Below are 15107 nucleotides of genomic sequence, written 5' to 3' on the forward strand. Positions count from 1 at the left end.
ATATATATATATATATATATATATATATATAGATATATATATAGATATATATATAATATTGTACAGGACGCCAAGGTTGGGTCCTGGACGGGTACTATGTGGCGCCTATATTCGGGATGTGGTCCCTTTAAGGGAATCATGGTAGGCCTCGGGGTCACCCAAAAATGGGTGATGGATTCCGGGTATAGTTTTCGGGAGAAGACTGATTCGCGGTCCTCTCTATATTTTAAGAGAGATAGTTGGGACCCGGAATTTGGGAGGCTCTAAAGTGACATTTGGGTGTGAAAGAGCCTCCCTCGCTGACCACAGGGGGTTAACGGCCTCCAGGAAGACAGACAGCCTATAAGACAGGAAGTAGTAGAGAGGTGGTGGTGAGAAGGAGATGAACACCTGTCTGAGGAGCTGTCTGGCTGTGTTGTTATATTTGCTGTTTGCTGTTTTGGAGGCTGCAAAAAGATCTCTGTAAGGACTCTTTTTGGTGAAGACCTATCTACAGAACTGTAGGTGCTTTTCTTTTTGTATTATTTTGTGCTGAAGATAAGCGGACTTTAATTTACGATTTTTACATGCTGAAGAAAAGCTTTATTTTTGATTTAATTATAAATAAATATATTTCGGTTTCACCTGACAACGGTTTATGCACTTAATCCCGCGGAGCTAGTATCCCCAAACTTCACAACTGGTGGAGAATGCGGGCAAAAGTGCATTTGCAGCCGCAAAAAACGTTTAAAAACTGACATTTAAAAGAGACTGTGTACAAATCGCATTTCTTGGGTGAAGCCAGCCCAGACGCTGCAAGTGGCAGGCAAAGACATGGAGGAGGTCATCAGGGCTTTGGCACAAGCCACCGTGACCCAGCAGCAAGCTGCAGCAGATGCAAACCGTCGCTATGAGGAAGCGATGGCTCAGCAGCAGCAGGCCCTGGCACAGGCCATAGCTGCACAACAGGAAAGCACACGGCTGCTAGCCGCCCAGTTTACTGCTCAGCAGGAGTCCACTCAAGCACAGGTGGCTGCCTTGCAGGAGGCAGTACAGCGGCTGGCTTAGGGATGTGAACAAGTGGCTGTTGCCGCTGGCAACCAGGTGTCTGTGAGGGCCAGCCATTTTTTACAAAAATTAACGCCCAGCGATGATGTGGAGGCCTTTCTCACCACCTTTGAGAGGATAGTGGAGAGAGAGAGGGGTGGCCCCGTGACCAATGGGCCGGTATTATCTCCCCTTTCCTCACCGGTGACCCGCAAAAGGCCTATTTTGACCTCCCAGCAGAACATATCAGCGACTATGAGCGTCTGAAGGCAGAGATCCTGACCCGCCTAGGAGTGACCACAGCTGTCCGGGCTCAGAGGGTGCATCGCTGGCGGTACAAGCCTGACCGACCACCCAGGTCGCAAATGCATGAACTGGTTCAGCTAGTTATAAAATGGCTGCAGCCAGAAAAACTGTCAGGCCCACAGATGGTGGAACGAATAGTGATGGACTGGTACCTGTGGTCCCTGCCAGATGACCTACAGCGCTGGGTAAGCCATGGAGACCCCGCAACCACTGACCAGCTGGTGGAGTTGGTGGAAAGGTACACCGTGGTGGAGGACCTGCTTGAGCATGCCAGGCGTAGGGAACCCACACCAAGGGCAACCAGACCAGCTATAGTGCCTAGGAGAGAAGCCCTGCCAGACGCTGGGATCCGCAGAACCGCATCATCTGCTACAGAACCTCGAAGGGTGGTTCCTGTCCCAAGAACAGGAGACCTACAGTGTTGGCGATGTCGGTCCTGGGGACATACCCGGGCGCAATGCCCACTTCAGGAGGAGCCTATGGACTGTGGAATTGGTCGGAGAAGCTCCTTCTATGTGCAAAGAGTCTGCACCACTCACCTGGATCCAATCGCAGGACAGTTCGAGTGTGAAGTGTGGGTGAACCACCTTCATGCCAGGGCGCTACTGGACTCTGGTAGCATGGTAACATTGGTACATGCCAGGGTGATTGGGAGACTTGGCCCTGTAAGGAAAACTCTACGGGTAGTGTGCATCCATGGGGACACCAAGGAATACCCCATGGTTTCAGTGACTGTGTCCTATGGCCATATCTCAGTGACCCAAGAGGTCGGGGTAGTGATGGACGAACTTCCGACGGGACGTTTCGCAAACGCGGACCGCCAACGCGGCCGATAGTTCGCGAACCAGAACGTTCGCGGCGGTCCCCATTGACTTCAATGGGAGGCGAACTTCGCAAACATATAGGTCAAATTTGCAGCCACAAAATAATTATTAGCTGTGCAAACATAGTCCCACCACATGGCCAATGACATAACACATGTATGAGGTGAATCTGGGATCGACAACTACAAGCATTCTTTTTTTATGTGGTAAATTGTTGTGACAATTCAGGACTGTGGAGCGCATGAAGGCAATGGAGGAGAGGGAAGGTCAGGGACCAGGGTAGGCAAAGAAGAGGGTGCAGGAGATGATCACCAGCAGCGGGACATACAGCAATGACACCTGCACCGTGATAGAGTGATCTGACAACAGCACCGTGATAGAGAGCACTGACATCAGCAGCGTGAGATAAAGCACTCACACCAGCACCGTGATAGAGAGCATTGACACCAGCACCGTGATATACAGCACTGGCACCTGCACCGTAAGCAGCCCCAGGAGGAAGTCAGCACAGCACAGGGATGGTGGGAGCCCCTCATAATGAGCATAGCACAGGGATGGTGGGAGCACCTCAAAATATGCACAGCAGAGGTACAGCCCCAGGAGGAAGTCAGCACAGCACAGGGATGGTGGGAGCCCCTAATAATAAGCAGCCCCAGTAGAAATATGACACCGCTCAACCTCTTCAAAGAGGAGGGTACGGGCATATAGTACGGGGTGTTTTTTTTTTGGACAAGGAAGTGAGCCAAATGAAGAAAGAAGGTCTGTGTGCTCGATTAAAAAAATTGTTTATAGACATATACATGGTCTACTGGTCACATGTGTTGAATTCCTCCGAGATCCATGCCTCATTCATTTTTAGAAATGTGAGGTAGTTGTCGTGAGCTAGGCGAGTACGCTTATTGGTCACAATCCCCCCTGCTGCGCTGAACGTCCTTTCGGACAGGACACTGGATGAGGGGCAAGCCAACAGTTCCATTGCAAATTGGGCAAGCTCTGGCCAGAGGTCAAGCCTGCCCACCCAGTAGTCCAGGGGTTCATCACTCCTCAGAGCGTCCACATCGGCCGTTAACCCGATGTAGTCGGACACCTGACGGTCTAGGCGTTCCCTGATGCTGGATCCGGATGACACCTGTCGATGGGTCGGCTGAAAGAATGACCTCATATCCGAAGTCACCAACACATCTTCAAACCGGCCTCTTCTTGCAGGCACTGTTGGATTGGTACCCGCAACTCCTCTGGGAGTGGGAATTGCTCCTCTGCCAGCGCACGCAAAAGCAGAATGCAGCATTTCTCGAAGCAAGGCCTGGAAGTGCTCCATTCTGACAGCCCTCTGCGACGGCGGTAACATTTCCGCCATTTTGTGTTTGTACCGGGGGTCTAAGTACGTTGCCACCTAGTACTGGTCCTTGACCCTTATGCTTTTTATACGGGGGTCCCTATTAAAACACTGGAGCATGAAGGCCCCCATTTGCACTAAACTGGAAGCGGTGTGGTGGCCTGGCTCCTGCTCATCATCCAGGATAATGTCCTCTTCATTCTCCTCTCCCCATCCACGCACAACAGGGATCCCAGAAAGGTTTAAAGCATGCTCTTCTTGCTCCTTCTCATCCGCCCCGGCACCATCCTCCTCTGACTCCTCTTCAGACTCCTGTTGTTGACTTGTCTCAGAGTAGCCCCCCCCTGGGAATTCATCCAGCATTGCGACTTCCTCATCTTCCTGCTCCTCCACAGCTTGATCAATGACACGACGCAATGCACGCTCCATAAAGAAGGCATAAGGTACCATGTCACTGATGGCGCCATGGCTGCCACTGACCAGTTTGGTGATCTCAAATGGACGCAGAAGTCTGCATGCGTCGCGCATGAGCAGCCACTGGCGCGGTGAAAAAAAACCCAGCTCCCCAGAACCGGTTCTGCCGTAGAGTTCATGCAGGTAGACATTAACTGCACGTTTCTGCTGGAGCAGCCTATCAAGCATATAGAAGGTTGAGTTCCATCGCGTCGGGCAATCGCAAATAAGACGTCTGACCGGCAGATTGTGTCGCCGCTGAATGTCAGCAAGGCGAGCCATGGCCGTGTAAGATCTTCTGAAGTGGGCCGAGATTTTCCTTGCCTGCCGCAAGATGTCCTGGACCCCAGGGTATTTGACAACAAATCGCTGCACGACCAAGTTTAAGACGTGTGCCATGCATGGCACGTGCGTGATTTTGCCCTGTTTCAATGCGCTAAGCAGATTGACACCGTTGTCACACACCACTTTACCAACTGTCAAATTGAGCGGTGTTAGCCACTGATCTGCCTGTGAACGCAAAGCTGAAAGGAGTGCCGGGCCAGTGTGGCTCTTGGCTTCCAGGCACAACAGACGGAGCACGGCATGGCAACGTCTCACTTGGCATGTCGAATAGGTTCTGGGGAGCTTGGGCGGCGCAGCGGAAGAGACGCTAGCAGCGGAAAAGGAGGAGTCAGCTGAGGAGGAGAGGGAGGAGGATGGAGTAGGAGGAGGAGGAGAAGAAGAGTCAGGCCTGCATGCAATCCGTGGCGGTAAAACCAAATCTACACGGGTGCCACGGGTTACATGCTTGACGGCCGTCAGAAGGTTCACCCAGTGGGCAGTAAAAGTGATATCCCTTCCCTGCCCGTGTTTGCTAGACCACGTGTCTGTGGTCAGATGTATCTTGGCACCGACACTGTGTGCCAGAGATACATTCACTTGCCGCTGAACATGGCCATATAGCTCTGGGATGCCCTTCTCTGAGAAATACTTCCTTCCTGGGACCTTCCATTGTGATGTTCCAATGGCCACAAATTTGCGAAAGGCCTCCGAGTCCACCAGTTTATATGGCAGTAGTTGGCGGGTTATCAGTTCTGACAAGCCAGCCGTCAACCTTTGGGCAAGAGGGTTATCCGGTGTCATCATTTTTTTACGCTCGAACATTAGGCCCACGGAAGCCTGCCTTTTTGCAGAAAAACGTGAGCTTGGCGTGATGGAAGGTGGAGTGGAGGACAATTGTGAGGAGAAGGAGAAGTAGAAGACGAGGCTGGACGGGTGAGAGCCTGCAGTGTGGCTTTGTGTGTTCCGTTGCTCCCACTCGGCTCGGTGATGGCTGCCCATGTGCTTTCTTAAGGCGGTCGTCCCTAGGTGAGTGTTGGGCTTACCGCAACTAATGCGTTGACTGCAAAGATTGCAGATGGCAACGCTATTGTCAGCAGCGGACACGTTAAAAAAAGCCCACACTGTGGAGCCATCTGCCGGTGTCCTGGGAGCGCCAGATGTGACTGTACATGGTCGATGACTCGCTCCTGATACATTTGCAGTCTGCTTTGTCCCTCCTGTGCAATGTAAGTTATTCCTGCTTCTCCTCCCTATCTGCTGGTCCATATCTCCCTCTGAACTCCCCTCCTCTTCCTCTCTTGTGGGCACCCACGTGACATCACTAGACACGTCATCATCAACGCCACCTTCCCCACCGCTATAAGTAGAGATCTCGGAGTAGGCAGCAACACCGGGGACCAACCTCCTCCTTGGGCTGATCTGGGTACTGTCGTCAGACTGCTGAGTGGCGGTTGTTGCTACCTCCTCTTCTTGATCCAATACCAAGAGTGGCTGCGCATCAGAAATGTCCTCTTGATATGGATCGGAAAATAATTCCTGTGACTCAAGCGGAAGGTATGTGGTGGTGGTGTTGGTGGTAGTGTCTTTGGGGGTGCACATAGCAGAGAGTGAAGAAGAGGGTGCAGATCGAGAGGATGAGGAGGGTGCAGAAGAGTAAGGCTGAGTGAGCCACTCAACCAAGTCTGGTGCGTCCTTTAAAGTAATTGAACGCACCTTCTGCAACTTCCCACTTTGGCTCAAGCCTTTTGCTCCTGCCCTACCCCTACCGCCCCTGGGGAACGGCCTGCCTCTTCCTCTGCCTGTCATTTTTTAAATGACCCTGTGACAAAACTCTCAGTCCCTATAACAATGAAGGACTGCTGCAGTATAGGGCAGCGGTCAGCAGTAGTGCACCTCAACCCTATGTATTGTGGACCGATACCAGTCCTTATAGAATAGCAGACTGTACCTCACTCAACCCTATGTACTGTAGTACCCTATACCGACCAAGTTACCAGTCCTGATAAAGAGCTTTGTGGAACAAGTGAGTTGTGAATGATTAGCAGACTGCAGCAGTCAAGTATAATATTCTTTCTATATTTGGAAGAAAGAATATTATACGTGTACAAGCCTATTACCATACCACTGATGCCAGTCCTGAAAAGAACCTTTGTGGAACTAATAGTAACAGCTACTGATTAAACTGACCCTCACTGCCTCACACACTGCTTCCTGCCTGTCACTATATAAACTGACAAAACAGAGGCTGCTGGAACAATAACTGGTTACTGGAATAGCACTTTTGTGGACCTGATAGTAACAGCTAATGATGATGACTAATCTGACTGTCCCTTTCTCTAGACTGACAAAAGACACTCAGGCTGCTGCAACAATCAGTAGCACTGCACTACCTCAAACCTATATCCTGAACTACACCTAACACCTATACCAGTCCTGAAAATAACTTTTGTGTACCAAATAGCTAGCGATTTGGGTCACTGTAATCTCTCCCTGCTCCACACAGCAACCTCTCCCTATAGTGACAGAAGAAAGAATGTAAAATGGCCGCCGGATCGGGTGTATTTATAGGTTAGGGGGAATGTCCAAGTGTCCATGTGCTGTAATGTCTCAATTGGCTGTCCTGTACCCCATGATGGATGTGTCATCATAGGTCAAAGTTCTTTTACACAGTAAACGCGGAAGTCCGCCGGGCGAACGGCGCCAATAGTCCACCGAACGGGCGGACCGCGAACAGCCGAAATTCGCCGCGAAACGACCGTCGGGCGAACCGTTCGGCCATCACTAGTGAGAAGTCTAATACATGACATTATAGTGGGGCGGGACTGTCCACTATTTTTCGACCTGTGGAGCCAGGTACAGATGGGGCTGCCAGGACAGCCAGGAGAGTCTGAGGAACATGGGCCTGAAACCCCCACAACCCACTCCACTGGTACAGAGATACCCATTATTGATAAAGATACTGTAGAGAATATTAAGTTGAAGGATGTGTCTGTTTCAGATTGCAAAACCGAGTTAAACTCTGAGGGGGGGGGGGTTTCTGTTGTGGATGGGGTCTCACAAATGCCAGGAGCAGATCCTCATTTTGCCTTAAAGGGGGACTTGCTTTATCGAGTGGCTGAAAGCCGTGGGGAAACTCTAGAGCAGTTGCTGGTTCCCCAACCGTATAGGCGGATGCTACTCGATCTAGCCCACAACGACGCACTGGGAGGACACTTGGGGGCAGAGAAAACAGAGGCCAGGATAACTGACCGGTTTTACTGGCCAGGGGTGAAAGTTGAGGTTAAAAGATATTGTGCATCTTGTCCCGTTTGCCAGTTAACTGCCCCAGTTCCCCACTATAGAAGCCCTCTGGTACCCTTGCCAATTATTGAGGTTCCATTCGAGCGGATCGCTATGGATCTCGTGGGACCCCTGGTAAAATCGGCAAGAGGGCACCAGTATATATTAGTCATCCTAGACTATGCAACCAGGTACCCAGAAGCAGTTACTTTGAGGAAAACTTCCTCTAAAGCCATTGCCCGAGAACTATTTCAAATATTTTCGCGAACTGGTTTTCCCAAAGAGATATTAAAGGACCAGGGCACCCCTTTTATGTCAAAGGTGATGGCGGACCTGTGCAAACTGTTCCAAATTAAGCAGTTACGGACGTCCGTCTATCACCCGCAGACTGATGGCCTAGTTGAGAGGTTTAATAAAACTTTGAAGACCATGCTCAAAAGAGTCGTCCAGAAGGACGGGAAGGATTGGTATATGCTACTCCCTGCCCTTTTGTTTGCCATCCGGGAGGTTCCACAAGCATCCACGGGCTTCTCCCCATTTGAACTAGTGTATGGGCGACGGCCTCGGGGGTTGCTGGATCTGGTAAAGGGAACGTGGGAAAGTGAGTCCTCACCACACAAAACCATAGTAGAGCATATCTCTCAAATGCGAGAGAGGGTGGCTAAGGTGATGCCGCTGGTGAGGGAGCACATACAGAGGGCTCAGGAAGCCCAAAGAAGGGTGTATAACCGGTCTGCGAAAGTCAGACAGTTTCACGTAGGAGACCGGGTGGCTGTCCTAATACCCACAGTGGAGAGCAAGTTCTTGGCCAAGTGGCAAGGTCCATTCGAGATAGTGGAAAAAGTGGGGGAGGTAAACTACAAGGTACACCCGCCAGGGAAAAGGAAACCATACCAGATCTACCACGTGAATTTGTTGAAACCCTGGAGAGACAGAGACCAGGTATCCGCGGTGGTAGCGGTACAGTCAGGAGATCATGCAGGGGTCGATCTGGTTCAGGTGGCTACTACCTTAACTAGACCCCAAACCCAGCAAACAAAGGAATTTCTTCAAAGAAATAGGGACATGTTTTCAGGGTTGCCAGGACTCACCAATGTCATCGAGCACGACATCGTAACTGACCCCAAGGTAAAAGTGCGGTTAAAGCCTTACCGTATCCCAGAAGCTCATAGAGTGGCAGTGTCTGAAGAGGTGAAAAGAATGCTCGAGCTTGATGTCATTGAGGAATCGCAGAGCGAGTGGTCGAGTCCAATCGTGTTGGTACCCAAACCCAACGGCACTCTTCGCTTCTGTAATGACTTTAGAAAACTGAATGAAATCTCCAAGTTTGATGCTTATCCCATGCCACGGGTAGATGAGCTCATTGAGAGGTTGGGGCCTGCCAGGTATATTACCACGCTGGTCCTCACGAAAGGGTACTGGCAGATTCCCCTGACCAAGGAAGCTAGGGAGAAAACGGCCTTCTCTACCCCGGAAGGCCACTTCCAGTACAAACGAATGCCGTTTGGTTTACACTCTGCCCCTGCTACGTTCCAAAGGGCCATGGACAAAACTTTGCGTCCAAATCATCGGTACGCTTCGGTTTATTTGGATGACATCGTCATCTTCAGCCCTGATTGGGAGTCACATCTTCCCTGACTTCAGGCAGTCGTAGACTCCCTGAGAAGAGCAGGATTCACCATAAACCCAGAGAAATGTGCAGTTGGGGTGGAGGAAGCCAAGTACCTAGGGTACATTGTGGGTAGAGGGTTGGTAAAGCCCCAAATGAGCAAGGTGAAAGCCATACAGGACTGGCCCCGTCCCCTAACCAAGAAGCAGGTCAGAGCGTTTTTGGGCATAGTTGGCTACTATCGGAGGTTTATCCCCAACTTTGCCACCATTGCTGCACCCTTGACTGACCTGACCAAAGGCAGAAAGTCAGTGATGATAAAATGGAATAACGATGCCGAAAAAGCTTTTCAGAAGCTTAAGACGGCATTGTGCCAGGATCCGGTGCTTGTTGCTCCAGACTTTAATAAGGATTTTGTAGTACAGACAGACGCTTCAAATGAGGGGTTAGGAGCAGTCCTGTCGCAGGTAATCAACGGGGAAGAGCACCCCGTTGTTTTCCTAAGTAGAAAGCTGACGGCAGCGGAGAAAAACTACGCAGTGGTAGAGCGGGAGTGTCTTGCCATTAAGTGGGCCTTGGACTCCTTGCGGTATTTCCTCCTAGGCAGAAGGTTTCGCCTGGTATCCGACCATGCCCCGCTGACCTGGATGAGGCAAAATAAACACACAAATGCCAGAGTAACGAGGTGGTTCCTGTCTCTCCAGGAGTTCAATTTTGTGGTGGAGCACAGACCTGGGAGACTACGTCAGAATGCTGATGCCCTCTCCCGGGTCCACTGTATGGTGTCAAATGGTGCCTCCAACACCTCCGCATTGAGGGGGGGGGGGATATGTACAGGACGCCAAGGTTGGGTCCTGGACGGGTACTATGTGGCGTCTATATTCAGGATCTGGTCCCTTTTAAGGGAATCACAGTAGGCCTCAGGGGGTCACCCAAAAATGGGTGATAGTTTTCGGGAGAAGACTGATTCGCGGTCCTCTCTATATTTTAAGAGAGATAGTTGGGACCCGAAATTTGGGAGGCTCTAAAGTGACATTTGGGTGGGAAAGAGCCTCCCTCCCTGACCACAGGGGGTTAACGGCCTCCAGGAGGACAGACAGCCTATAAGACAGGAAGTAGTAGAGAGGTGGTGTTGAGGAGGAGAAGGCGATGAACACCTGTCTGAGGAGCAGTCTGGCTGTGTTGTTATATTTGCTCTCATATTAGTTCTCATGCAACAAACTTTACTTTTCACACATCCACATGTTCTTGTTTGTTGATTCCCAACACGGTTGGAGAAGTCAAGGGCAACAAGACCATGATCACCCGGCCTATAAGCTTGACTGTTCTGTTCAGATGATTCCCAACAAGGTTGGAGAAGCTGAGCACAACAAGACCCCGACCAACAAGCCTGTAACCCTGACTGTTGGGTTCAGAAGATTCCCAACAAGGTTGGAGAAGCTGAGGGCAACAAGACCATGACCAGCAGGCCTATATCCATAACTGTTGGGTAAAGAAGATTCCCAAAAAGGTTGGAGAAGCTGAGGGCAACAAGACCATGACCACCAGGCTTAGATCCATAACTGTTGGGTTCAGAAGATTCCCAACAAGGTTGGGGAACCTGAAGGCAACAAGACCATGACCACCAAGCCTATAGCCATGACTGTTGGGTTCAGAATTCCCCAACAATGTCTTATTATATACTTGAAGTGGAAACCTCTAGGATTATAATAGTGTTATTAGAGAAGAGTATAAAAAAGATGGTGATGAGTTTGGTGTGATAAAGGAGCTTTCTGAAGGGCACAAGGATGGCGCCGCCTAGTAACGAAGACCCTCATTCAGTTTCCCCCCATTACCATTCTTGTGCTATTGCACAGGTTTCTGTATCTTCCCAGGCCCTCCTGTGTTCTACACACCCTGGAATCCATTTTCTTGTCCAAAAAGGGGACATGACTTTTGGAATGATACTCCATCTGCACTCCTGTTGCCAGCTTCAGGATACCTCTGTATCTCTGGATACTTTTAAATGTTTCATGGTACCAGGTGCCCCTTAGATGCCCTCCTCTTCAGAGGAGCTCCCTGATCTACAGGGTCATCTGGAACCAGTTTCTACTCTAATAAGGACCTAGCCCTGCAGTGCTCTTTTTGGGATTCTGCTGCTTCTTGAGGTACTGGACCCGGTTGCTTCCCTTGTGCCCTTCCTGGCATCCCTATTATGGAATGCTCACCTTTCCTAAAGATGGCCAGTTCTTTTGCCCGCTGCAGTCAAACCCTTCTGAAGAATATAAGTTCTTCAACCTTAGAGCCCCTGCTGTTTTTCCATTCGGTAGTAACCCCCAGCTCTGCTGATCCTCCACTAAGTAGTAACCCCCAGCTCTGCTGATCCTCCACTCAGTAGTAACCACCAGCTCTGCTGATCGCCTACTCGGTAGTAACCACCAGCTCTGCTGACCGCCCACTCGGTAGTAACCCCCAGCTCTGCTGATCCTCCACTCAGTAGTAACCCCCAGCTCTGCTGATCCTCCACTCAGTAGTAACCACCAGCTCTGCTGATTGCCCACTCGGTAGTAACCACCAGCTCTGCTGATCGCCTACTCGGTAGTAACCACCAGCTCTGCTGATCGCCCACTCAGTAGTAACCACCAGCTCTGCTGATCGCCCACTCGGCAGTAACCCCCGGCTCTGCTGATCGTCCACTCGGCAGTAACCACCGGCTCTGCTGATCGCCCACTCGGTAGTGACCACCAGCCCTGCTGATCGCCCACTCGGCAGTAGCCACCAGCCCTGCTGATCATCCACTCGGCAGTAACCACCAGCCCTGCTGATCATCCACTCGACAGTAACCACCAGCTCTGCTGATCGCCCACTCGACAGTAACCACCAGCTCTGCTGATCGCCCACTCGGTTGCAACCACCAGCTCTGCTGATCGCCCACTCGGTTGCAACCACCAGCTCTGCTGATCGCCCACTCGGTAGCAACCACCAGCTCTGCTGATCTCCCACTCGGTAGCAACCACCAGCTCTGCTGATCCTCCTCTCCCACCTCCCTATATTGCTCCCGTGCTGTGACCACGCATGACATCTTCTAGTTTCTCCTGCTCTAGTCCTCCAGCCCTGCTGATCCTCTGCCACTAAGTTCTCGCTATACGGTCCCTACTCACCTTCCTCTAGTGTTCCCATGTTGCACACCATGTGTGCCGCCTGCTAGTTGCTCCATTCCATGTTACTTGCTCTGCTCCAGTCCAGTCCTCGCTCACCTTCCTGCTGCTCCACCCTGCACACCAGATATGACGTCTGCACCAGACACTGGCAGAATTTATATACAGTACATGAACCCGAAGTGACTGCTGATGTCTTTCCAGTTCACTTGTTGGTTTCCCAGTGCATCCTGGGATATCTCACCTGCAATACCTCCAAAACAAAGCAAAGCTAACTCTGAATAAAAGCCTCTCAAATGCGGCTGGTGCTGTAAGCGTGCGTTGTCATAGACTTCTATGGAGGCTTTGGAGATGCTTTGAAGCGCCAAGAATGTGACAAGGGGATCATTTTTGAAGCAAAGCAAACGCAATGTCTGTGAAAGTGTCTCAACGTCCAGTAGGCGGCGGTATAACCTGACTGTTTTTGAATACAAAAAGTATGAAAACTTTTTCTATTGTTGCCATTCTGTTGGTTTAGGATGAAGTAGAAGAGACGTATGTGAGGGAGGATCAGCAATATACGGAGGAGGCTGGAATGACGAGGACATCCATAGAGGAGGACACTCCTACAGAGATCAGCACAGGTGAGCCGTAATATGTTCGTCTCTTATCTCTGCTCTGTTACTGCTCACTGATTGGTCCAGAGAAAGGCAGAAACTAAGCTATAGAAGCCTAGTCCTATGGTACTATGGTATGGTCTGAACTTCTTGTGTACCAGAGGTCACATGACCCAGTGCCTAGGCTTGTGGGTGTGTGAAGAGCATGGACCTCGCAGTCCCCATTGGTTCCTGCTCTTCTGACAAGGCTGTGTAAATGTAGAAGTGATCTGGGAGGAGGACCAAAGGACTGAAGAGGGGGGAAGAGTCCCAGCTGGTTGGGACCTCCACAGAGAACATCTCCTCACTCATATCTACCTGATCCAGATGGGATCTTCATGGAAGTGAACTAACCCTCTCATATCTATTGATGATGTTTTTATATTTTTCCAGGACACGCCATGGAGAAACCCTCAAAGGATCGTCTCACTTTATCTCCAGGTTGTAGAATGGAAGATGAGGACATCACAGGAGATTGTGGAGGAGAAAAGACAATGATCTCCACCATGGATGGTGGACTTCACAGTGCGGATAGACCACGGAATCCCTCCGACTCTGAGCAACCTCGTACTGTGAGGGATGGGGCTGGGATTCAGGAGAAGATGTTTCCCTGTGCTGAGTGCGGGGAAAGTTTTAGCTCTGGTTTAGCTCTTTTTATACATCAGGGGTCTCACAAGCCGAGTAAACTTCTTACCTGTTCCGAGTGCGGGAAATATTTTCTACATAAATCACAATTGATCACACATCAGAGATGTCACACGGGCGAGAAGCCGTTTCCCTGCCTTAAGTGCGGAAAACGTTTCACACGGAACTCAACGCTCGTTAAACATGAAAGATCTCACACCGGGGAGAAGCCGTATTCCTGCCCTGAGTGTGGGAAATGTTTCGCTCACAAGCCAGACATGGTTGATCATCTAAGATTTCACACGGGTGAGCATCTGTATGCCTGCCCCGAATGTGGAAAATTTTTTAGAAGGCAAACAGCTCTTGATGATCATATAAAATGCCACACAGGGGAGAAGTCGTATTCCTGCCCCGAGTGCGGAAAATTTTTTTGCCATAAAACAAGTCTTAATGTTCATATAAAATGTCACACAGGGGAGAAGCCGTATTCCTGCCCTAAGTGCGGGAAATGTTTCTCACGGAAATCAAGACTTGTTCTACATCAAAGATCTCACACGAAGGAGAAGACATATTCCTGCTCTGAGTGCAGGAAATGTTTTGTAAGTAAAGAAAGACTTGTTTTACATCAGAGATCTCACACGGGGGTGATGCCGTATGGCTGCCTTGAGTGCGGCAAACGTTTCTCTGACAAGTCCAATTTTTACAGTCATCGGAGAGTGCACACAGGGGAGAAGCCGCATGCCTGCCCCGAGTGCGGAAAATGTTTTAGAAGGCAATCATTTCTTAATCATCATATAAAAATTCACACAGGGGAGAAGCCATATGACTGCTTAGAGTGCGGGAAACGTTTTTCACTAAAGCGCAGCCTTGTTGTGCATCAGAAGCGTCACACAGGGGAGAAGCCATATTGCTGTCCTGAATGTGGAAAAAGTTTTTCATGTAAGGCTCATGCTAATAGCCATCGTATTGTACACAATACGCAGAGACAGCCGCTTCCCTGTTCTGAGTGCGGGAAATGTTATCTACAGAAAGCGGATCTTGTCAAACATCAAAAATCTCACGCAGGGGAGAAGCCGCACTCCTGCCCTGAGTGCGGGAAAAGTTTCTTATATAAGTCTAATCTTACCAGACATCAGAGAACCCACACAACCCTAAAGTAGTATTAGTTTCCTCAGTGCAGGAAATGTCTTCTATATGAATCATATTTTGCCGTACATCTTAATTTCTGTTATAAAACATATCAAATAAAAATGTTGGGTGGTATGAAAACCCCCTTATTGGAAAGTAGACACCCCAATCTCGTTTCATTTTATTTTTGCCACAATTTTTGTGAAATGTAAAAAACCATGAAGGTAATTAGGAGGTTCAAACACAGAGCTTGGCAATTGTATGCGGGGGTGGTGCAGGGGTTTTTATCTACATGGCGAAAGTGTGTGGAGCTCTCCCAGTGCAAATACTGGTGTGTACAGGCGGAGGGGAAGGGGTTACGAATCCCCAGCAAGTGGCTAGGGGGGGTTCAGATCCCTCCTCCTGGCACCCAAAGGTGGTTGCCTG

The 15107-nt window shown here is 50.0% G+C and overlaps 1 protein-coding gene across 4 annotated transcripts in view; it reads left to right on the forward strand.

Moving 5' to 3' along the window:
- The window catches only part of LOC143955567 (uncharacterized), a 50671-nt gene extending 35831 nt beyond the window's left edge, over positions 1–14840 (forward strand). For all 4 annotated transcript variants that reach the window (XM_077465644.1, XM_077465643.1, XM_077465641.1 and 1 more), the window contains 2 exons: positions 12812–12917; positions 13323–14840. In XM_077465644.1, coding sequence (XP_077321770.1) covers positions 12812–12917; positions 13323–14713 — 1497 coding nt within the window. In that variant the 3' untranslated portion in view covers positions 14714–14840. The remainder of the gene's footprint in view (positions 1–12811; positions 12918–13322) is intronic.
- The last annotated feature ends 267 nt before the right edge of the window (positions 14841–15107 follow it).

The sequence above is a fragment of the Lithobates pipiens genome, unplaced genomic scaffold, assembly GCF_037356315.1.
Source record: "Lithobates pipiens isolate NorthernLeopardFrog02 unplaced genomic scaffold, aLitPip1_a1.2 Scaffold_35, whole genome shotgun sequence".
NCBI lineage: Eukaryota > Metazoa > Chordata > Amphibia > Anura > Ranidae > Lithobates > Lithobates pipiens.